This window comes from Notothenia rossii, assembly GCF_949606895.1.
Source record: "Notothenia rossii genome assembly, chromosome: 4".
Lineage (NCBI taxonomy): Eukaryota > Metazoa > Chordata > Actinopteri > Perciformes > Nototheniidae > Notothenia > Notothenia rossii.
Genome location: NC_136902.1, coordinates 78,930,661 through 78,957,381, shown reverse-complemented (window position 1 = coordinate 78,957,381; position 26,721 = coordinate 78,930,661). Strand labels below are relative to the sequence as shown.

The 26,721-nt window shown below is 39.8% G+C and overlaps 1 protein-coding gene across 11 annotated transcripts in view; it reads right to left on the bottom strand.

Moving 5' to 3' along the window:
• The window catches only part of grik4 (glutamate receptor, ionotropic, kainate 4), a 283,245-nt gene that overhangs the window by 84,448 nt on the left and 172,076 nt on the right, over positions 1-26,721 (bottom strand). For all 11 annotated transcript variants that reach the window (XM_079675100.1, XM_079675097.1, XM_079675094.1 and 8 more), the window contains 2 exons: positions 22,448-22,612; positions 18,456-18,553 (listed from right to left, as the gene is read on the bottom strand). In XM_079675100.1, the coding sequence (XP_079531226.1) occupies positions 18,456-18,553; positions 22,448-22,612 (263 nt within the window). The remainder of the gene's footprint in view (positions 1-18,455; positions 18,554-22,447; positions 22,613-26,721) is intronic.

The window sequence follows — 26,721 nt, the reverse complement described above, 5'->3', positions numbered from 1 at the left end:
ATGCATCTGTGCTTCAGTTCTCCATGTGATGATGTGAGCGGATGCATGCTGCCAGGGCTCAGAGCGAGGCCTGCGGAGAGTGCGAAGAAGTGTGGCAGGTGTCGGGTTGGTCAGCTGCCAAGGCGTTGCAGTAGAGCGCAGTGGGGCTTGAAGGGGATGCGGGAAGACATGCTGGGTCCGAAAGGAGGGACAGGGAAGGGAGCCTCTTCATCATGGCAGATTGCCTGTCTGTGTGGTTCCCAGCGCCAATACGTTGTTTTCCTCCTCGCACCCATATCCCCTCGATTGGTTTTCCATCCCTGCCCATCAGGGTGTAATGGAGTCCCTGGGTGTCTGGATGGATGGATGGAGGCACGCCGACTACTGACAGGCTCTTCTGGAACGCCATTCAGACCACTGAAGGTGTCCTAAACCCTGCGTAATATTCGAACATCCCAATCGGGAAATATGCCTATCTCCAGGTGTGTCCTTCATCTTCCCGGTTGCATTTTTACAATTGTTCACTTCACGTTTCTTACTCTGCTGTTTCTTTGTTTACGTCATATTGTTTACTCTTCCTTTCCATTTGACCCTTTTTGCCCATGTGTGTCGTTCCTTGCATTTCAGCACTGCAGACTGGTGCTGACGACATCTTTCACTTAGAAACCTGACAAGCTTCGATAGGCTGTATCTGAGGCAGCAGGGGGCTTAGAACGCAGCTTACACAAATTCAAGCATATTCACGAACATACCCACACACCCTCTTTTGCTACAAACACCATCAATTTGGAGAATTACTTGGCTATGAGACTTGATTCATCATTAATACATTTCCTAGCATGCAGCTTCGACTCAAAACAGTATATATTTTTGACATACTGGCAATTGTCCAAAATTATATATTTAATGGAATACATTTAATTAACAAGCACTTACAGTACTAGAGAAAATTAGCGTACTTCAATTATCCTCACTATATTTTATCCACAGCTTTTCACAAAAAAGCTGTTGGTTTAGTGTGGTTTAATGTGATAACAAAATGGGACCAGAACACATAATCTATACATCATACCTCAGCACATTTCCCCCTTGTTGCAGCAATATGATTCATTGGTTGTTGAACTGAGGCAGTCACTATCCTCCTCATGTGGTGGAGTGACAAAGTGTTATAAATCAAGACTTCAGTTAAAACAGGGGTACTCAAAGCAGGAAAATCAATCTCCACATTATTAACAGCAAGTTGTTTGACACATCAAAGTCCCTGCCAGACTTCTACCAACAGCTAGTATCAGTCACTCTGCTGATCTATTAATCCCGAAAATAAAAACAGATAAATCTTTCCTACATGTGTCTTTGGAGCGCACAGCTTCAAAGACTTCACGCCGAACAGCTGCATCACCTTCAGAGCAGCTCTGCAGGAAACTCACAAGTTTGCCATGCCATCAATCCTGGGTATTAATTAGTGAGTCAATTTCATGCCAAACTGACTCATCTTATAAAAGTTTTTATTGACTGTTTTGGACAATTCCCCTCTTTATGTGGGTTTTTGGTAATTGTTTAGAATGCGCTACTCAGTTTCTTTAAATAACAATGGATCCAATGACTATGCGTCATGTAAAATAGGTCATTCTTAGTCATGAACCCACAGACAATTGTCAATAAATTCTTCAGTTTCATTCAGTATCTTCCAACTAATTGTGTAGTTTAAGAGATATATATATATATTTATATAGTTTTAAACTAAAAAGGGTATGATAAACCTACATTGTGTTAGCTGTCCAGCCAGGGTTCGAGTTATGTGGGAGCCAATGGGAGCTGAGGATAATAACCCATAAGGAGGGGTCTGAGCTCCCACGGACGCAGTGAAATCCTACATCTGTGGGGGTCACTAATACCAATGCCAACAACCGTTATTTGAATCACAAATAATGCATGTGTCAATGTAATGAGTATTATTTACGTTAATGAGGTAAATAGGCTAAAAGAAAAACATGTTTTCCAAAAGAACTACGCATCTCTTGAATGACAATATGCCTGCACTGCACCTCCAAGGTGCGCAATACATTATTGCTAAATCTATGCTGCGCGAGCCGAGATGATGTGTGTGTGCGTAGTTGAACCTTTTCATATTTAAGTTTGTAGCAAGTAGAGGGCTGCTGCTGTGTGTGTGTGTTTTTGTGTGTGTGTGTGTGTTTGAGTGTGTGTGTATGCGTGTGTGTGCATGTGCACACGTTCGTTTTAAAGACCCCCATAGAGCTCAGTTTATAACCCGAACCCTGTGTCCAGCCCAACATGGTAGATAATTAGCTGCAGAACCTAATACCAACCAATTTACTGGATAAGTAGCCAGACATGTCTCTCGGGGATTGGCAACCAAAAACAAAACATCAAGAAAAGGGAAAACTGGACCACCATTTACCAAGCCAGAAATACGTTTAATAATGAATGCTGTTCTGTAGGCTTGCTGACACATTCATCATAAGAACTTTCTACGGTGATAATTTGTCTATTTTGTGTTTGATAGAGACATCATTTAAATAAAGGTAAGTTTCATGAGTGTAGATATATTTGGCTTGAACAAAGACAATAGAGGACATGTAGTCAACTAGATAATGGAAAACAGGACGTTATTCAAAGTTGCATGGTAGTATCTCTTAAAAGCATCTGCTCATGGCAGTCGTACCATTGGTGTGGGAGTGAAACTAATTACATCGTATCATCGTGAGGGGAGGAATATCTCCTGCAAACAAAAAAAGTTGTTTTCACTGTGAATAGAAATACATTTCATGGTGACTGCTGGGGAGAAAGACAGGCCTGTGCCAGGGGAATACAAGGTGAGTGAGGACAGTGAAACTGGATGCAAGTGAAAGATAGAAAAAAGAGGGAACAGAGCGAGGACTAGAGAGAAACTTACAGTCTGATTGACAGAATAAGAGAGCATTGAAGTGAGCGACTGAGAAGCTGAGACTGGGGATACCATGTGCGGGACAGGAGAAGAAGGAAACGTAAACACCTAAGGCGCTTTCACACCGTAGTACTTTTCCCACAAAGGTTCTTGAGAATCACGTTCACGTACAGATCGCGTTCACACCGGAATAAATCCCTGGGGGTGGATTAGGCAAATGAAGCCGCTGACGTCACTTCTTCTGCTTTGGGTTTACTGGCAGGCCGCAAACAACTTCACAGCGTATACTGCCACCCAAAATCCCCGGCCGGAAGTCCCCGGAGTTGGGAACTGGCTTCAGTAGAAGCTGCTGGGAGTCCCAGCAGCTTCTACTGAAGCCTTCCGAGTAAATCGCCAGAACGCCGACACCTCCTCATCTCCACCGCTCCCATGTTTTATTTTGTGTTGCCATACATTAGTCTCTCCCCGCGTTTCTGCGCTGGGCTAATGCTAATGCTAAAAATGCTAATGCGAGGATAATAAAATGGTGGCTTCACAACACTTTTTTTGAGTTTTACGGGGCGTGGTTTGCAATCCGCCCGGCCAATCAGAAATATAGCTCTTTTCTCACAAGAGAGCGGCATGAGAGTCCCTGCTCTCTAGCAGGGACGGAAAAGGGAATAAAAAGGTTCTCATTAACTAATTTTAGTTCTGGCTCTTTTTGGTGTGAACGCGACATTTCGGAACTATATCGGAACTAAAGTGGGAAAAGTACTCCGGTGTGAACGCGGCTATTGACACAAACACAGAGTGAGGAATTGGGAAAGGGTTGCAATCAGCACTCATTAAACGGTCTAATTGAGTTTAGTGGTTTTAAATTTGATTCTGTTGTCAAAGGCAATCTGTCTTACTGTATGTTCGCCACTTTATTGGTCCATTTCTCAAGACGTACAGTTTCAGGGGATTCACTAACAACATCAGCATTTAGCTTTGTTATTGTTTGGTCTCAGACGGATACCAAAACATTACAAGTTAAAGAAGGGTACTGTGGGGCTAATTTATTATTTAAAAGATGCAGAACCTATTTGCTAAAAGAACAGGAAGTCATATAAGTTGTTTAAGTTTAAGTAGTTATTGCTTAAGGGCTACAACTTAGTTTTTGGTCTGTCTTAGATGCCAATATTAACCAAGTAACTGTTTGGATTACAGCCCTAAATGAAAATAAAAAGCGAAATCAAATGCATTGGTAGCGGCTGTTTCAGTTATGTGTTGGAAAAGGAAATGCAATCCCAAATGTCTGGTTTTTAAGATATCTTTCCATGTTGATAGCTTATCAGACACTAAAACACTTAGGAGTTGGAAAGTTATCAAGAAAGCGATGTCATCTTTTTTCAAAAGCACAAACAAAGAAAAGTATTCTATAAGGCAGCGGTTCCCAACCTTTTTCAACTCAGGGCCCACTTAGGAATAAAACATTCAACCCACAGTCAACCATAAACAATAAGGAGGCTAAATAAAGTTCTGATTGGTCAATTCAATGTGACATGTGTAAATCCAGTAGAACAGATCGCTGTCAAAGACTGTAATGAGGATCAAGAAAGAGAAAGGAAAAGAGGTTAAAAAAAAAAAAATCTTAATAATGAAAATGTTTCCATACAAATCATAATGTTTTGCAAATTATTTGGCGGCAAATATTGAATTTACATTTACACCCTTTCATATTTTTTTGGGCTTATAGATGAATACTGCACACAGTTAATAAATACAATTATTCTTCTGGCTAAAATACATATTTTTAAATGTCAATCAAGGAGTCATCTTAATTTAAGGTGTTTGAAGAGTAGATTACAAATACAATTTATTTTTGGAAAATCAAAGGGTGGCTGAACACGCCATGAAATGGGAAATAATTAGCTCTTACAAAGAGTGGGATTAAAGGAACAATAAATATGTTTGCCATGTTGTGTTTTTGGTGGTATTTTTAATTTTGGCATTTGTACAGTTGTTGAGTGTTATCACAAAGTCATTTTTAATTGGAGAAAGGAACTTGGTACAGCCCAACCACAAAAGGTACAACTTGTGTTTTTAGAGTGTGTGTATTACACAAACAGTTTGCTATGTCCTCTTGTTCATACTGTATGTGTGAGTTTCCTGCAGTGTGACAGAAAGGCTGGCAGGTTTGCAGACAGAAGTTTGACAGGCGTTTAATGAGGAAGCTCTCACAGGACAAATGCTTTGCACAAGTAAAACACACACACTGATCAGTTTGGGAAAGGAAGCACCTTTCTTTGGCAGCAAAAATACCTCAACCCGATTATAATGTGCTCACAATATACTTGCCTTAATTACACTGAGATTGCACTCTGATCTTTTTAGATTAGCTATTAAAACAAGGAGTAAAACGCAACAGCACTTTTTCTACCTGCCAAGAGAGTGATGCGCAGTTGGCTGCTTGTTGGAAACAGCAAGGGCTTTTCATGGCTCTGTGTAAGCTTAACAATAACCTCAGATAACCCCTCTTCAATGGAAAATCCAAGGTTGCATTCAAGAAGGGTAGTTTCAAATCTGAGTATGCATTAGCCAGGAGACTGTTGCTCTGAGCAGGAGTGAAGGTGAAAGCTAATTTCCTTTCCGTCCACTACAACAAGCCTTGGGTTGCTTCGGTTGTTGAGCTCACAAATCCCCTAGTCATTCTGTTACCTGTCCACTGTGAACTTAAAAGGAGCCTGCCTAGAGGGGGTCCGGTTGAGGGGCAGTGTAGGGGAGCTGGATGTGCAGCAGTGCCATATGGAGAGCAGAGACATAATGAGCAACTACATCTGTTGGCTTGGACTCAGAGGGGCAGAGGAACAAAATCCTTTTCAATAAATATCCCAGCACTTTTATGGGTCTTGAAACGTGTCAGACACGGATGTTTCCCATCAGTCATGTTTAAACCAACTCATTTACATTATCGCACATTGACCTGGCCATCAATTAGCATACAACACATACTTGGCAAAGAGACTGAACTGTCCTTGAAAACACTTTGCACTACAGCCAAGTGGACAGCAGCCCGTCTCAGTGAGCCGAATGAAAACAAGTGGAAATAGCTAATCAAAAGATCATCAGTTGTAGAAAAGCAACCAATAGCAGAACACAGAGTATGAAGCCTGGCTGGAAGTAGCCTACTGCATGCCAGATAATTATGTTGGCTACTGAGCATTAGAGAACAGATGCTGTTGGAGACATTGTCCATCAGTCAGCAAGTGCTATGCCAAGGCTGGAATGCCAGAGTGGAGTTGGCACAGGTGGTATTGCAGGGTGGCAGGAGAAAGAGGACTGCAGGTGGTAGTCAATTTTCTCTACCTGATGCCCTTTCGAACCAAAAAGGTTTATGAGGGATTTGGGAGACCAGCTGTTGGCATTCAGGAAAGGCATTGAGGAAATCATGTGGGAGAGAAAGGGGAGATATGAGACACCAGAGAAGAGAGTCAATGCCGCTCAAACAACAATCTCCATCCCAGACTGCCGGCTCATCCCAGTCTCTGCCCAGGAAGCCATACTGTATCTCTATTTGTGGTAGTAATGATCCTGCATCAGGTCCCCATGGTCAGCACAGAGCAGAACAGTGATAGGGATGAATGAGGCAGCCAATCCCATGGTGCCTTTTAGGAGAGTGGAACATTGACCAAGAGATCTCTATCTCATTGATCAGCCAATTCAGAGAGAAAAAAAGTTCCTTTCCTCCAGAGAGGAATGTTCCCCACTCCATTGCCCTATTTCAGAGCAAATGTCTTTGTGAAAAAGAAAGCATTGCTTTTTTACCTCCCCTGCTTTGCTGTGCTAGTATTATTCCAAGCAGTAGGGAAAGAAAAAGAAGAACACACTAATTTGATTTTGGACGTTGACTCAAGCCTTCTACCGGCTTAAATTAAGTAATATTTACCAGTAAATATTCTCCCCCTGCAATTCTATATGTGTTTATCAAGCATGGAAAATATGTTGGTATGTTGCATTTAAATATTTCTATAGGGAGCTTTGATTAGAAAAGTTCTTTTTTTATTCTAACAGTGGGCTGACTTGTTGAGTTACAACCCACCAAACAAAGCAAAGCTCAACTTAACAAAACCAGGTAGGCTATCAGTTGGCCAACTTTTCTTGGCCTTTGAGTAGAACACAAACATGTTGATGGAGAGGAAAAAGACTCAGGTTTTCTTGTTGTTTTTCACTTCACAGAATGTAAATGATAGGACATTATTTAAATGCGCAGCTGGCGGAAAAAGACGAGCAATATCAGCTGGCTTGCGTGTTACTTCCTTCCACAAAACTCCTCTGCATGACCCAGCTGACTAACACACAGAGTCATTTCTCAACCCTTGATGACAACAATCAGCTAAATTGAAATCCATCTTTCTTGCTGCTCATCTGGGAGCAATGTTTTCCCTTGCTTTCATCTCAGTGATCTTATCATGAGACTGTTTCTTGATGACAGGATAGTGGATTTGGATATGCACATTCCGGTGCTGTGTTGACAAGACATATCAAGAGTGTTGTGAGAAAAGGGTTAACAGAGGTGCATATGACAGCTGTGCTTCACTAATTAGGATCAGGCAGAGACAGAGACACCTGCTTTTTGTTAGCAAGAAAAGCAAACAGAGAAATCCTGCACACAACCTTAGATATAAGAATTATGGTGCCATAATGTAACAGTTCATGATCTGAATTCAATTAAAATCAGTTGTGGCTATTTCTGCCTGATACTGTGTTACTGTAACTTGGGCAGCAGCAGACATAGGTAAAAAGGTTGGTCTCGTATCACCACATTGGATTAATAAACATATTATGCATGATTATATATTATTTACTTACTAATTAATTGTCTGATATTGGCTGAAGGACAGTCCTATCCAATTTTGATACTTTAGTATAAATCTTTACATCAATAGATACTTGGCCTATGTGAATATATAAGCGTTCAGTGAGTAATTGCAGTATAGAGTTGTCAAAGGTATTGAATGAATAGGTTCTCCACATAAGAATAGTGGCTCATGTGTTTTTGTAAGAATATCTCACAGAAAAAGTGTTATTAATTGTCTTTATCAAAAAGGTGAACAAATGCCATCAAATACAAATATTGGTGTTTTTCTCAAAGAAAAGTATTAGTTGGGCTGTAATGATATTATGAACTTTATCTAAATATAATTTCTGAAAAAAAGACACGATATACGACATAACATAAACCATTGTAAGCATGCAGAGTAATGGAGAGGCTAAAACAATCATCTAATTAAAGCTGAACAACTGTTTAACATTAGTTAAATAATAAATGAATAAAATAAGTGGTGGGTTCCTAATAAAGATTTATTAAACACCTCTTTTGACTGACTGTGGTAAAGACCAATGCAACATGCTCAGTCTTGTGAGAGACATATTGACAAAGTAGCCACACGTTTTAGAGGTGGGGGTTTGTGTACACACAGTGAACAAAACATTTAGGTGAAGTATAAAACAGTAAGAGGGTGTGATCTTGTCTGTCACTGCAACCCTCAATACAATAGGCAAGTATATCAACTATATATTAAATGACCTAACCATATCTTCCACTCTCAACGGGATCCTTTGACAGCCATACGTTTAACTCTCAGAACATAAAATCATTTACTTTATCGCGTTATTTGGAAATACAACTTTAGAGAACAACCATTAAGCGCTTTGAGCACCAGGAAAAGCGCTCTATAAATGTAATGTATTATTATTATTATAGATGATCTACTGACCTGTAATTAAGTAGCTCTGGACGTTTATTATCTCTAGTTTGAGGCTGAAAAGCTTTACTGAGGTCCAAAAAGGGACATAAAGTATGAGGGATGATACAGCTCCACTTCTGAGACTTCTTCTGCTGAGCATTTAACCATTAAACCTTGCTTTTACTTTCACCCCTGAGTGTATGATTTAATTCCTTTAATAAGACTTTCCAATGCACAGACACAGGCAGAAGGACACACATATATAAAGCTAAAATATCAACTGAATCTAAACTTAGAAAGTCTTTGTACCTTTTAAAAACACTGGAGGACAAATTTGATAGCTTCTTTCTTTGGATCCTAATGAATCCTAATGACCACAAAAATAGAGTAAAATAAATTGGATGAAAACTTGAGTGTTGGGGCGTGAACTGCATTTAGCTATGGGCTAACAGCATGTTGTAATGAAAAGAGAAATGAAAGACTAATTTGTATTACATTTCATGTCTTTACATGTATTTTTTGAGTGGGGCATCTGTGAGTGTCAGCTCCGCTTAATCAATGGCGTGTCACTTGCTGACAAAACATATTGCTTTTGGCTAGAAAGCGTTTGACTTTACATATAGTGGTTTTAAAGCCCAATTACAGAGGAGAGCTGAACCATAAGCTTACCCCCAGAGCAGAACAAGACAGACACAGCAGAACTAATACCAGAACGCACTCAGACGTAGAGATTCAGCACGAGAATGATGGAGGGTGATTAAGAAGAGGGGGTGAGAGCGGCAACAGGCAATATATTATTTTATTTCGTTTTCTTAACAGTGGTAGATCTTGAACTGGTAGACATCTATAGCTGGTGTCTGAGAAAAAAGTTGGTGAGGGTAAATGTCAGGGATGAGACATGTGGAGGAGGTGGAATGAGAAAAATAAGCAACAAGAAGAGACAAGAGAGAAAACGTAAGAAAGAGGTGAGATTGAAGACAAAGACAGCTGAGAGAACTGAGGCTTTTGGGGCAGTAGTAGCAGATATTACAGGAGGGACAAAGGCAGAGAGGTGACAATGGGTTAAAACTGCAGGTAAGGTGAAAGGAAATAAGACAATATGAGAAAGAGGAGAAGGTGATAATGAAATCAACAATGGAAAGAGGTGTTTCTGATGTCGACTGAAGATGAAAGGTTGTTAAGGTGGTGTATTAGAAAAGAAAAGGCTTGGTAGCATGCTCAGCATGAGAATCATCAGGCAACGGACCCAATGTTCTTGTGTTTGTCAAATGTTATAACATTTCTGAAAAAATGATCAACCTTCAAAAACAACCAAATATAATCAACACATATTTCTGGTAGTGTAGTCATTTAAAAAAAAAAAAAGGATTTGAAGGTTAAATTACTTCAAGGCTTTGACGCTACAAGCTAGTTAGCAACAATTGTGTACTTTAGCTAAACATTGGGATGAAAAATAGCTATTACATTTACGGAAACCGCAATAAACAGTTTGACTAATACAACGAAATTACAAAGTACACTCTTTTTTCTGAGCTAAGTCACAGAGGCTCATTTGTTGTTATTACATACATCACCACCAGCCATTACATAACCTAAGATCAATACTTCTCTAAGACAACTGAGCCAACTAAATATAAGTGGACCTTCAGCTGAGATGTCCTAGAAAAGACAACTTAAACTTAACTAATGTGCCTTTAAAGAAAAGAGGAATAGTTTTGGCTAAAACTAAAAAGGTACCATGGGGTACAGGAAACCGTTTTGGTTTCAAGACCCTGGTTCACGGAGGATACCAAAAAAGTACTAGAAAGACAAGGTAAACTTAACTATGAGCATTTTAAAATAAAAAAGAGGAATAGTTTTGGCGAAAACTAAAAGTTACCATGGGGTCAGATTCTAATTTTCCAAAGGGGGGTTCGTTCAGATGTGGGGGGTTCGTTCAGATGTGTGTATCTCACACTACACTACATGTATCTTTGCATTTAAATGAGTGTTTTTAGATATCATTTTATAATATGTTTCTTAATGCTATTAATGTCCTTCATTTTTGTAAAGCACTTTGAATTGCCTTGTGTTGAAATGTGCTTTATAAATAAACTTGCCTTGAGATTGGTTTTCTCCTAGGAGTGACTTTGCTTAAGCACTTTATTCATAAAAGATTCCATCCTAGCAATCTGTGTGATTCATACAGGTAAACACAGCGCCAGGCGCTAATAATGGCTAATTCTGCTTATTTCAAACACATCAGCTTTATCTCTAATTGCTTGAGATTGCATTGCCTCAAGCACAATTAAGCTTCTCTTAAGCTGATCAAACTTTAAACACAATCATTCCTATCATTAAAAGATCATGAAAACTACATTATGCAAGCATGTGTAACAGTGAAGTGTGGCTAATGACATTATAAACTAATCTGAAACCAAAGGATTATTTATTTGTTATATATTTTCATCACATAATATAGCGTACTTAATTGCTGTGTTTTACTCTGGCTGTTTACTATACCATGAATATTCTACATCAATGTATCACCAATTATCGATACAACATCATGTATTATGTTTTTGCTATCTTGACGCTCAAATCAGTTAATCCAAACAGGCAGATTTTTTATTTTCAGTATACAGTGCAGATGGATATCATAAAAGGAAAAAAATATGGCTATCAATGTACAAATAAATAATTTTTAAATGGACTGTACTTATAGTGCTTTATAAGGTATTTCCGACGACTCAAAGTGCTTTTACATACTATGAGTCATTCACCCATTCACGACTCAGTCATACAGAATGAGTGCCATTTGCTCTAGGGAAGCTAACATTCATACACCGTGGGCCATGCCCTCAGGAGCAACTCAGGGTTAAGTATCTTGCCCAAGGACACATCGACATCATGACTGCACGGGCTGGGATCGAACCCACAACCTTCTGTTTAACAGACGACTGCACTCCCTCACAGTACACAAGTCGCCCTTTGTGTACTTTGTAAGGGGTATTACGGAGCATGTGAAATATTTGGTTGATACTGAGGCCCCACGTGTGAGAACAAAGCTGAGCAGAAGTTGGCTGCTCACCAACAGGAGATTGTTGTGACTGACTGTGGTGCAGCGGCTGGCAGGGAGACTGTCTAAAGTGAGCGTGGCTACTGCTTAAGAGTGAATTCACTGGTTCGACTACCTGGCTTTTACATTCACAAAAAGCAATTCCACAGCTCGCCAAGTGTAGCACTGAGCTGCTGGACAAATAACAATCTGGAGACCTCAACACACAATGCAAACAGCAGGCATCAGAACATGTGAATGTGAAGCTAATGACTATGCAATCAGATCTATGGCGAATGCTCAATGAATGAGCTTATTAATGCCTTACAATGAGGACACAAATGAAGCAGTGGCCTGGAAAAATCTTTCTTTCTGAAAGCATGAAGAAAGGTTTACCAAGTTGTTAAGTACTATCCATTCAGGAGCAATCAACTGTGTCTCAGCTTTGATGGCTGGCTCTATTCAACAATTGCTTCGGTCCGACCATGTGGAGGAATCCTACAGAGTTAATTTGCCTTCTAATAAAGTAATTCAGAGAAAGACGCTTGACTCCAAACTATCTTGAATTTAAACAGAGGACTCAGAAAGGAAAGTTTAAAATGATGAACATTTACCAGAACTGGATGATTTTTTCAGCGTTACCTCAAACACCAATGCACACGATGAAGCAAACCATTCTATCACAGTAGACAGGAAAGACAGAACCGGAAAATTAGATAATGAGAATGTTTGAGACAGAGTGAGGGAGAAAGGATAATGCAGAACACCTGCACATAAATGACACCTAATGCAAGTCATTTCCTGATTATTTCAAAAATATTCTTTGTAGTTGTATAAGAGTCAGTCGGAATTGCATTTCTGTGTTTTTGTGTGAATGCATCTGTGTGTGTGTGTGTGTGTGTGTCTGTGTGTGTGTGTGTGTGTGTGTGTGTGTGTGTGTGTGTGTGTGTGTGTCTGTGTGTGTCTGTGTGTCTGTGTGTGTGTGTGTGTGTGTGTGTGTGTGTCTGTGTGTGTGTGTGTGTGTGTGTGTGTGTGTGTGTGTGTGTGTGTGTGTGTGTGTGTGTGTGTGTGTGTATGAAATGAAAGCACAAATCTCTTATTATTGCCATCTCTAGGGCTTGAGCTACACCACTGACCTCTAACCTCAATCCAGTGGGCTCTTTGTTTGCCCATCAGACCTCAGACTCACCTCTGAATCCAACCCGAACACCAGACATCCAAAATGCAGTAGCGTGATCTCTATTTACTTCTGCGACCAAATGGCTTTGAGAGCCTAAAGCAACCCCAGGACAGCAGACTGTATATTAATATGCATGACCACTTCTGACACATATTTGAGTCATTGAGCTATGTGTTTCTTTAGTAGACACAGGTTTCATACACATTTCGTTCATACGGTACAGGAGAGGAAGTCATAGGTAAAAAGTAGTAAGAGCATTTCAACTGAGCTAAAGCAGGGGCATACAAATTGAATTTAGATACAATATTTTAAAAATGAAAATGCAATCACTGACATTTACTCAATTTAGTTGAAAAGCTTATTATGGCTCATGGCAAAATGACCTTAGTCCGAGGCTTTGGATGAAAATAACAAGATTGGGATTGTAAATGGAGCCTTGGGAACATTTGAATAGGGGATACAAAGTCGTTGGCCTTTTCCCTGTCATATCTAAATCACCACTTTTAAATAAGAATCACATTTGTTCATTTTAAGGGTCACAGGAAACAAAGCAACAGCAAGAATAACTGCACTATTCTATACAAGCTATTCTGGCTAGAGGCAGCGGTCACCAGATTAAAAGCAGCAGGAGCCTCTCATCCAAATCTCCTGTAAATGTTTCTCATTAGTCAATATTAATCTACCCTTCCTCCACACTCTGACCTTAAGGTTTGCTTGCCATGAAGTATAAGATGGAAAACAAACTAGAAACATGACACACACACAGTCAAGCCCTTCTCTGCAGTCGCTGTTTTTCTATTAGTCACCATTAGTGTGAAACCCAGATGGGCTCAGTCCCACTCTGTCACCCGGTGGAAGTAGCCTCTGCAGCAGCAGTGCAACCCGGGGAGAGATGGATTGGGATTGGTAGATGATGTGCTGATCACATAGTGGAGTCTGTCAGCTGCAATATTGCTACAAGTGTCCCAGGCAACCAGCCATTTAAGTGTTAGCATATGTGGCCTTTAGGGCTGCACTATGTTTCATTTTCTTTTATTTCATCGCCCCTGTGATGTTAACTTAAGCAAAACAGGCTGAGAAAGACCGCAATATTGCACAGTATGTAGAAAGAAAGTATTAGTACAATAATTAAAAAATGTAACCATTGATCTGTTTTTATTTTTGATCTTTCACTAAATTAGTCCAATAAATGAATACTAGAAATAATGTCATTTTTGTATTCAAGAAGTAGAAGCAGTATACTGAAAAGGGCTGAAACACAGAACTGAGTACAGATCTGTTTATTTATAGCAATGGATATTCAAAAACAGTATCACATATTTTCCTCATCATTGTGCAGGGTTAAATTCAAATTGATATACGGTGGTCAGAGCTCCTAAAGCTCAGGGTGACCTGTTTGTACCTTTTATAGGCAGATAGGCAGACCAACACACACAAACAAACAAAGTCAAATCCCCTGCAGATATTATTCTGCCTTACACTGGCTCCCTATAGAACACAGGATAGAATTTAAAATTCTTCTTCTCGCCTACAAAGCCCTTAATGGGCAGGCGCCATCTTACCTTAAAGAACTCATTATACCCTATTGTCCTACTAGGGCATTGCGTTCCAAGAATGCAGGGTTGTTGGTTGTTCCTAGAGTCTCTAAAAGTACAATGGGAGCCAGAGCCTTTTCTTATCAAGCTCCACTTTTGTGAAATCAGCTTCCAGTTTGTGTTCGGACGGCAGACACCCTATCCGTTTTTAAGACCTTCCTTTTTGATAAAGCTTATAGTTAGGGCTGATTAGATTCGGCCCCTAGTTTTGCTGATATAGGCTTAGTTTGTCGGGGGACATCTTACTTCTTCCTTCTCTCTGTCTGTTCCAATTAACCCAGCTTCCCCAAATTTATTTCTTTTTGGTGTCTATATACGCCGGGATCCGGAGTCATGGATGATCCTGCGGTCCTGTGTCATGGATTGCGAGTCCTGGATCTTGAGTCGTGGCTGTGGTCCTGGATCATAAGTCCTGGATGGATATACTCGTGGATTCATCTTCCTATTATACACACATGCATTTTCAAACATTTGGACTACCTATGTTGCAAATGTATTATCTTTTCAATTTACACACGGCATCTATTGCACGTCTGTCCGTCCTGGGAGAGGGATCCCTCCTCTGTTGCTCTCCCTGAGGTCTATTTTTCCCTTTAAACTGTGGGTTTTCTCTGGAAGTTTTTCCTTGTACGATGTGAGGGTCTAAGGACAGAGGGTGTCGTATTGTCATATTGATATTCTGTACAAACTGTGAAGTCCACTGAGACAAATGTAACATTTGTGATATTGGGCTATATAAATAAACATTGATTGATTGATGATTGATTGATTGATTAGGGATGTGAAAAATATTATGTGTAATCCCATACATTCTCAATTAATTCTTATGCGATAATGTTTACATGTACTACAGGCTCATGAATGTGCTGTACTGTTAGTTATAACGCCCTCCTTCTAATATAAGTTCATACGATAAGGATCATTACCCAGTCAACCCTTTCAGAGTGATCATGACAGGAACAATGTGAACTTCTCTGACACGCACACACACACACACACACACACACACACACACACACACACACACACACACACACACACACACACACACACACACACACACACACACACACACACACACACACACACACACACACACACACACACACACACACACACACACACACACACACACACACACACACACACACACACACACAGAACACTAGCTGACTTCACTGATTTGCACAGCTCGAGCCTGACATGGGGGACTTAATCAGTGAATTCAGCTAGTGTGATGTTCGGTTAGAATGAAAATCTGCACACTCTTGGCTTTAAATAGCAACCTGATGAGGACCATTGAGTTAAGACTGTCCGTTATTAATCCTGATCCTCAAGATACAAAACTACTACGACATCTGGTTTTCCAGACATTCATTTAACACTTGAATGACTTCCATGAAAACAGGCAGTGTGATGGTGACCACAACTGAGGACCATTGTGCCTAGTTATCATAGGAATGTTCTGCCAACATAGAAATAGTCATTAATGCGTTCAATACAACAGTGAAAATAGAGATAAGACGATCAAAGTATAGTATTTCCAAGGACACAGCTTTCCCCCCGGGTGTTGCCTATTGTCATGACAACTTTGTTTAAAAAAAATAATGTGTGTGTATCTTTACATCATATCTTTCTGTAAACCAGACTTAATTTATTTTTGAATCATTGTACAAAACGTTTGGAGACTAATTGACATGACTGTACGTTTATATAAAACATATAAGGTATGTTGGAGTGGATTTGGTTGATTTGGGTTGAGAATGTTAACATCCACCCAATAAGATCTATCATCTTCCCAACGCTCAAACATTCAGTGTGTTCTCCTCCTCTTTTACTGGAAGTGGAAGAAGAAGCAAGAGGTCCTCTGTGGCTGCCTTTTGAACTCAAGTTCTTCTTGATGTAACTGTGAGGTGAGAAACGTGTTAAAGCACATCAAACAATGCATTTCCAACTGAATCATGTCAGAAAAGAAACACCTTAAACCAACAGACAGTCTCTAACACTTTTCACAGAACCTGCAAAGATGACCCACATATGGACTAGCTTTCCTGCTCAGTAATGTCGAGAACTTGCAGTTCTTTTCCCCCCCCTGACATATAACACTTTACAATGTATGGTAGAGCAACAATTTAGCAATAATACATAAGTAAAGTTTCATTTCCATTTCACTTATACTTAGTTTAAAAAAGTCTGAATTCAATGTTCAACATAACATGGATTAAAGTGACTACAGTAAAAAGTTGCTGAACGTGGAGTACAGCCCTCAAGACAACACTCGTGTCATCTACCTGAAAAATTGTTATTAATGTCTTGATCTAAAAACGAATTCATCAAAAGCAGATGGGAGTCAATAGTTACAAGGAATAACATACAGGAGTATTGATACATTTACAGAGCAGATGAAGACGTACACCCAACTGGCTTAATAAACAAATATTTCACATAATTATATTATAAACCTGTCAAGTTTGATGTATCAACACAGTTATTAGGATTTAAATACAGCTAAAAACTGTTTAGACTACAGCATTGGTGAATTAATGTGCATGCGTGGGAAAGGACAAAGAATAATTGGACATGACAACAGCAGAGCTTGTATTTTTCTATCTGTGATAAAAATGGAGAAGACAGGATGAGCCTTTAAGTATTCTGGTCATCCAAATGTTGCACTATTCATTCAAAACACTCACCAATAATTGATATATAAAGATGCAATTTCTGCCAGTGTGGGGAAATTGTGAATCTTTAGGGCCAGTATCAACTCCGTAGGGTGTATGATGACTATACTGTGTCTATCTCTTCCAACCACCACTCTGAAATGTAATTTCTCCCTTTATGGGGTCTTTAATATTCATGCATTATCACAGTCAGCGTTTCAAAGCAGTCATCCCCGCAAGACAATGCCACCAGAGTCTTCTAACAGCAGGGAGTCTTGGTGAGTCAACCACCACTACAACAGGCTGATGGCTCGTTAGAAAGAGGGGCTATACTCTACCAGAGGACATTATAGAGACTGGGGTGGTAATGGCATGTCTTCTAATAGTTATGCTGATCAAATCCACGCAGTTAAAAAGCTGGCTTCTCTGTGGACCAAATGCCATTATGGCAACACACTAGTGAAAACTGAATGATTGATGAACTGAAAGAAAGCTGACAAGTCGTTCTTAACATCTGCAGCAGTCAGTACACAGGAGATATTATAGAAAGCTACACTACTAATGTGTTTAAAATGTAGTAATTGCGGCCACAATGGCAGTGAAACCGCTACAGATAACCCTTTACAGATTTTTAATTGATTTTGATTACGTTTATGGTTTTGTATAACTCAAAGGCTCTTGACATCAGACAGTAAAACACCATGTCAGAGTTCAGACAAGCCAATTAGCATCCAGCTGACTCGTTTTGTCAAAAATAATCTATGACCTGTAAAATCAGTAAGTAAAACATTTAAACAGCAGATGCAGAGACAGCAGAAGTTGTTTGTTGTCAACCCTTTAGATCAAAACAGCCAAACTTATACTTTTATTTTGTATTTGTTTCTAAATACATCTCTAACTGAAGCTAGCAAGCCTCAGGGAGCTAAACTGCCAAAGCTAATGAGGGAGAATGTCCGGCGGTGCTTTGATCAGAACAGGACTCCACTGTAGAGTTCACTCAGTCAACTCTTGTTTGAAAAGTTTATAAACAGCAGCATTTAGTTAGAATATGGCGTATAGGCTCCAGCCTCATCACTCCCTGCAGACATATTTACAAAGAATATTAAAGAGTGATGATTGAAAATGCGGCCTGCTGGGCCTGATGTTGGTCCTCACAGATTTAGGAAAATGTGTTTGAAGATCCGGCTTTGCTCACTTTATGAAACCGTTGATGTATTTCATCATTTTCATAAAAAACGTTGGTGTGATTCCCCCCACAGTATCCTACTGTACACAAAACAAACTGGCACTAATGAGCGTCATTGTTCCAAGCTCTGTATTTCTGGTTTCCCTGTGAGCATGCTGCCTAGCAGTAGCCCGCGGCAGCAGGCCAGTTGTGTGCATGAACTCACCTCTTTCTCTCCACAGATATTGCTGATGATGGAGTTGGAGGCCGGGCTGGCAGAGGGACCGAGGACTGCTACCACCCCTTTCGACATAATCTGGCACACTAAAGGGAACACAGAGAAGATGAAAGGGAAAATGAGGATTGATTAGGGAAAGCATGGTGAGAGAGGTAGTAGCTAGTCGGTCAGGCTACCAGGAAAATAGAGTACAGTCTTTCTTGAAGAGTCTACGTCATTATAAAAAGGCCCTCTTCAGTCAGATGTTAATGGATGCACATGCTGACTATCTCAACCTCTAAACGGATAGCAGCCTGAGCCAGCGCTTCTACTGTCTCAAGGGAGCCTGAACCTACATGTATTAATGAAACCTGCACAAGGCCAAACGCATTTCTCCATGTTTAATAAGCCTAACGTGATGGGCATACAGAAAAATCATATATACCCTGCCCATGAGAGTTTAATAGCTTGTGGGAGGAACTGATATTCACGTATATGTAATAGGCTTTCACAAATGGAGATGGAAAGATAGAGAAATGGGAAGAGACTCAGACAGATAAATACATTGACAGACAGTGGCAGAGTGACAGAAACAGTGACAAGCAGCAATATATTGAGGCATAAAACATAACGTCTGGTATTTAAAAGTGTACACATGAATGCCATAATATACCCAACATGACATACAGACAGACTTATCTTGTTTTCCACATTCATGAAGGACTGCTTTAAAGGCTTTACCTTTGGGGACGAAAACCTTTCAGGAACATTTCAATGTGAATTTGACTCAGGATATATGATTTAATTTCGCCACACTAAAAAACAGAACCCCATTTCTTGTGAGTTTATAATCCCTGGACTTTAATTAAACAGCTACAGTCAATGATGTGAGGCAGACACAAGTACAGACCCTACGTAGCCAACTGTTAATGTGCGGGCGTGTGCATACAAAGGAAGTGTGTGAGAGGATAATTTGGTGTGGGTTATTTGGGCAAATGCAGAGCATTAAGCAGTGGAAGAGGCAGGGGGGACAGTTTTTGAGTCTGTGTGGTGAATCCAGAGGCAGTGAGTCGAATGATTAATAAGTAATCCCTTACTTACCCATGAGACATGAACACACTGACACCGTACATAAACACACATATACACTTGTATGCACACATTTACAGTACATGCACATACACACATTTTCACCTGTCTGCATGGCTTCACCAAATTATAAACCTGAATGATTTGACTGCCAGCCAACAAAATGCTGGCTTGTCTGACACTTTGATACGCCGTCTCACTGCACAGCCGGCATCGCGTGTATGTGTGAGAGAGATAATGCGCACAAAAAAGTCTGTGTCAAGACTCCACCTTCTAGCCAAAGTTTGTTTGCACTCCCTGGACATTTATGTCAGTGTCAAGGTGTCTATTAGCGCTGTGAAAAGTACTAGGGTGTTCACCGCGGTCAAATTATGGTCAGGTGGTCTAGGGGTTGGCCTGAAGTCCATTTTCTCCGCTTGGTATTGATTTCCCCTGATCAATACAAGCTATTGGAACCTTGGAATGATTAGAGGGCTGTAATGAGTTTGACTTGTAAAAGGCTTGTCAATGCAGCTGCTTACAAGAGGACGGAGGATGGACAATCAAAAAGAACAAACACACAAGAGCAGGTCCACAAATACCAAAAGACTGACGCACAACAAGCCTGTTTACACTCTTAACAAGCAAACTATGCAGCTACCACAACTACATGTTTCCAACTGCAGCTCATGGTGCTTGTAAATTTCCTTTCAGATCTTAAAGGCTTAAGATTTATCAGAATAAAAAGGTTCTCAGTAGGCCATCAATGTCCTCAGGAGCACACAAGGCAGCACTAAAGCAAACATTTGTGTTTGTTTCGTGGCTATATGTGCAATATATAACAGTAGAAGAAATGTGTGGTTCCTGATTGTAAAAGCAGCAAACAGTCCAGGGAGTCATTCATTTAGGAGTTGTATACTTCACAAGTAGGAATGGGGGCTAGAAACATGGGGGTAGCGGCCCCTCTGTGATATTTCCATCTAACTGCAGCCACTCATCCGTACCTAAGCCAATTCCTGCCTCTAATTACACACACACTTTCAAACACAAAACCTTTGCACAAATACACACAATCCAGCATGCACACACAAACATGTGCTATGTTATATACACACACACACACACACACACACACACACACACACACACACACACACACACACACACACACACACACACACACACACACACACACACACACACACACACACACACACACACACACACACACACACACACACACACACACACACACACACACACACACACACACACACACACACACACACACACACACACACAAAATGAAGCATGCATACACTACGTGAAAAATACACATGAGGAATAAGACTCGGAAAAGGTTTTCGAGTAAGCCAGGCAGAGAAAGAAAAACAGTGTGTTACTGTTGTGATAAATGAACCTGTATTTTTATGAATAAAGCAGCACCACTGAAGCCCTTGGTTTTTTAAAGTGGAAATGTGTTGTATTGAAAATCAATCCCCCCTCTTGTCATAGCAGTTTTTATTGGATGCTTTCTGCAGACCCGTACTGCTCTGTATTGATTTTGGGTTGTTTTCATTTAAAATGTAAAACATTTTTTTTATAAACACTGATGTGTGAGGCAGCAAGTCACAGCCCTGTATACTGATTTGTTTGGATAGCTGTGAAGTGGAGGCTTTGATCCAATTGATAACAAATACTTTAGCTTGTTTTAATGAAGCGAGACGCGAGGCGTCGGGCAGGAAGTGGACCGGTCAGAGCATCCAGTCAATCCCAAAAATAAACACATTTTGCAGACCCTATCCCTCCGTAGTCTTTCAAGTAGGAGGAGAAATGTCAGCGTTCTCCTCCGGTTTACAGGCACTGTGTAAATGATATATAGAATAATTATGATGATGAATGCATTTTTTTTACCACTAAAATACAGCAACACATCTTTAATTCATGTCGTTTATAACTGGACTATTACAATTATTATTAACTTTGTCTGTACAAAGTAGCCTGTCCAGGAAACATGCCCAAATCAACAAAAACTGCGAGCTGGCACGTAAGACGCTCCGTTTTTGAAACGCGCCCGGTGAGGTTTGACGCTGTAAGAGGTCGGAACAAAACCGCGGTGCGAACGGACCCGGTGGAATCCCGGGGTCAGTGAAACACTTGTCCCATTTGTTTCTGGAAATCTCTTTATTGCCCATTTTCTTTCAAAGTCGCTAAGCCCTTTTGTTGGATGCCATCTCTTTTGATAGATTACGTTTGTAAGATCAATCCATTTTTTACCTTACACTCCTTTCTACAGAAAATGTTGTTTTGATTGGACCTGTCACTGGAGAGAGAACGTTGCAATTATATAAGAGAAAAAAACAACAAACAAACATAAACACACCGTTTGACTTCTGCAGCTTTTAAAATATGACAGCTCATTTTGCTTTTCTGCTCCACCACAGACTGGCATCTTTTTTCAATAAATTGCTTGCCTGGGTTTGACCGAAGTATTGTTGAACCAGACAGACTTATCTCTTTGTACTTGGGAGAGGCGTGTGATGGACAGAGTGAAAAGAAGAAAGGAGTGTGAATTGAAATGACAGGCTTGCTGTCTCCACACACACACACACACACACACACACACACACACACACACACACACACACACACACACACACACACACACACACACACACACACACACACACACACACACACACACACACACACACACACACACACACACACACACACACACACACACACACACACACACACACACACACACACACACACACACACACACACACAGTTTTTTTTACTCTCAGTCCCTCATTTAGAGCTGGAAGTGACCTAACCTTAACATATGATTTACACCAATTCTGACCAACAGACTCAAACACACATCAACACTTTCTTTTCACAACACAAAGCCGCTTTGTTCTACTTACTTGTTTCCCCCATCTCATATTCACTGTCTCTCAGCAGTTCAAAGATGTCCACCTCCAGCTTGCCGGTGGTGGAGCGGTTAGTGCTCCTGTTGATGGTTTCTTTGGCCAGTGTTATGGCCAAACGCTCTCCTCTACTGCACTCCATAGGGTCATCAAGAATGGCAGCTAAAACCAACCAAAAAGAAGGAGACAACCAAGGGGGGTTAGTGAAAAATAAATCATCCACTTTGGTAACTGGGTGAAAAACAGGGTGGTCCATGTGGCAAATGAGTATCCCGTCTAAGACGCTGTGAGAACAGGAATTGTATTTTTTTTCTTTCACATCTACAAGAAAAGTTAAATTCACTTAAAGCTGGTCCCAAGGTGTATGGATTTATTAGCACTAATACTTTTGGCATTTTGTGCACATTGCCCTCCATTTATCTAGAGTGCCTACCATGTCAGGCTTTGCTCTTAATACATCCTTACACTTTGGGAGCCGCTCTTAGGGAGTATAATCTACTGTTGTTTTAAAAGGATGAGTGCTATTTAATATAAATGTCTGATCTGTATGACACAAGCTTGCAAGCCTAAAAGCATTAAAATGTTAAAAACACTGCTAAAATATGCATTCATAAAACACTGTTTACTGCAGCAAATGCATTAAACACTATTTTGGTTGTTAAGCTTTCATAAAGGCACAGTGGAGAGTTATAACTTCAGTCTGCATCAGCTTTATAGACATACATTGTTCAAATATATTACAAAATTAAAACTGAAGCACTAAACAATAATGAGATGACATGTGATACTCGGAAATTAATCATACACATTATATACACAATAGCTAGTCGTATTTTAATATACTTGTTACTACTGATGCCTGTCTTGTGTTTGGCTAAACTGATCCACTTATACTGTAAAGTGAATCTGTGTACATACTGTGGTATATTCCTCATACTTTAATGCAAATAAAACAAGTGTTGTTCCACCACCATAGGACTTTTCAAATTGTGTATGACAACTAGACTGCGGTATAAACTGTATGCATAATTTGAATAGACTGCAGTAATAATAAAAGACATTCAGTTAGAGATATTCTTTTTTTAATCCATAATGTATTCTGTGAACTTTAAAAAGCACATATGTTAAACTGTCATCATGAGCAATTAAGCAACACAATCTGCTCACTGTGTTATCAAACATAAACTTTATGCTGTTGTGTATACTGAATTAATGGCCTGTTTTATACTTTTAATTATAGGTCATGTTCAATTTTTTAAGATTTGATGTTTGGCCCAAACTATTCAATGCATCAATATTCATGTTGGCTACAAGTAGTCCTTTTCCAAATCCAAAGAAAGCATTGCCCATTCTGAACGTAATACTTTAAACACATGTTCTATGAAGACCACATGTATAGTCCAACGACGATGCAATTATAATGCTGCACATTATGCATTCAGATGCACTAGTGACTATATCAACAGTCATAAAACCTTATGGATGCATTACAATATAGAGTTGCATGTTAAAAACGAACCTATAGAAAAGTGTGAAGTTGTTATGAGTATGCACAGGAAAATACAATAATGTAGAACTTGGCCCAAAGGTGAACAGATTATGTATTACAGAGAAATACTGCAAGTTCAGTGATGTTACTTCAAGCCTCATCATCACACTTTGACGTGCAGAGCTGCATACAGAGCTGGAACGTTTTCAAATTGACCTTTTCCCTGACGATTACACAGCTGAGTAAACAACAACTGGTTCTAGCCAGCAAAGATGAGACGTATCCACTAATTATATATCATCACAGGGAGTCACAGCAGGCCAACATCTACAATCAAGTATAAGGCCAACAAGCAGAGAGTAGCAGTGGCAGTGAATGTGCGGTTGTACTGTACTTGTACCGTGGACAAAGAACATTTAAAAATGTTTATGTTTATCTACAGGCACATGAAGCTTTCAAATTTTACCATTTTTAAATCCCAGCTTAATACATATTCATCGTCTAGTTCTTTGGACTAATCTCTGTCCAAGGATCAACACTTTAAATTCCATTAGATAATTAATGTCTACACAGGAGCAAGTTAAACATGTAGAGTTTCATCACTATTTCGTGTCAAGATGACTAATAATATTAGACCTAACGGTATGTTAACTGGAAAAGATTCATGTCTTACCTCCAAACAAAGCATTGTTACATCTTTGGCCTAAAGCTGCTATAATTAAAATCTTTATTTTAATAATCGAACAAATTACTACATGTACTGTATAGTAAAAGGTGTTACTCGTATACTGACATACAGAAAGGATCAATGCTGCAGTCCCCCTCAGTTTTAATGGGTGCTTTAAGGTCTTTCAGCTCATTGTTTTGGTCCACTGCATACAATCTAAGAAGCTACATAAAATGTAAAACTCCTATAAATCTCATACAAGATAAAACTCGACTAAAAACATGATAAAGATATAGGATAAAATCACCTGGAAACAAAAGGATTGGTTTCCAGGTGATTTAGTTGTAACACATTACTAATATTCTTCAGCAAATATCAGGTATGGTACAGCTCTTGCTTTATAGGAAATTAATAAGCAGAAAGAATATTCTAATATAAGTTGATGTCTGCTGTCATAAATACCACAGGGTTTCACATGAAGCCATCCATGTCTTTAATGACACTGTAAAGTTATTCTATACTATTACTGGCCGCCTCGCTCTTTCTTTCATTCTCCATAACTTTTCCATATTCTATCAGGCACTGTCATTTATTCTATTTAACTTAGGCTGCATAAGAAATCAAAATACTAATTACATTTGGTGATTCTAAGAACTGAATTGTCTTTCACCCATTACAAATCTATCCACACCAGTAAGTGTACACACTAACTGATGATAGATACAATTCTGACATGTCTTGGTGCCTCGGGAGTTGACATTTGGTGAATGGTCAATACATGAAAGCTGGCAAATAAGCAATGCTGTTTTCACACAGGGAAAACATGAGCCTGGCCTTGAACTATCGAAACCAATCAATGAACGGCGAGAGGTGAAGCGGGATGAGGAGTGTGCCAGACAGGCTCCGTGAAAAGTAGGCATGAAAAGAGAATCCCTTAGAGGTAATGGCGCATAGCACAGGAACATGATCTCATGAGGCTATTACGAATCTCTTTCAGATATGATCCTCGTTTACAGACGACGAATAGAACAAAACCAGTATGAACAAATGGTATAAACTTTGCTAACCTTATGGTCAACAACAGTACTGTCTAAATGATGGAGAGCATTTCTTTTTATGAAGCAAGCATTATTTTTCACCTTTTCTGGAAAAACAAACTTAAACCCCTTCTCTTAGCTGGACATACACACTTATTCTGCACACACACACACACACACACACACACACACACACACACACACACACACACACACACACACACACACACACACACACACACACACACACACACACACACACACACACACACACACACACACACACACACACACACACACACACACACACACACACACACACACACACACACACACACACACACAGTTTTTTTTACTCTCAGTCCCTCATTTAGAGCTGGAAGTGACCTAACCTTAACATATGATTTACACCAATTCAGTTTCCTATCCTTCCCACTGCTTATTTATTCTGAATAGACCTATAACATAAAATAAGTCAGAATGAACGCATTTGGATCTCAACCTTTGTCAGGGCTCCTGCTCTGTGAAAATAAGTAACAGAGTTTATTGTAGAAGACAAAAGGAAGGTCCAAACAAAGGCTTGCATTGGCTTACTGTGCGAGCGGGTTGCTGTTTGTGACACAGAATGTAAAAGTGTCTCTGGAAAGTGGCAGCCAAGGGTAAAAAACTCATTATCCTTTTGAAGGATCTGCTGGCTTCTCTATTAATTCGACGACTGTATCTCGCTTTCCATCAGACCAAGTGCTAAATGCGGATCAAATGAACTGGTGCTTCACCTACTATACAAGGTAATTAATGGTTATGAGCTCTCCAACTCATGTGCTTTGATTGGGGCAAACGCCATTATCTGATAGGGAGAGAAGGTGAAATAGTTCAGAGGGACTTGGCCTTTGATAAAATAAATGGTTTTAAAGAATAGGGACACTGTAAGAGATTTAACATAGCATTACAGTAATTTGAATTGGAAGTCAATATATGTGCTCTCAGTGGATATTGTACATTGACTGCTTCTCTCGCCTCAGGTAAATGATAAGCCAGAATCAATTTACAGTGATTGATGAACACAAAAACTTGCCAC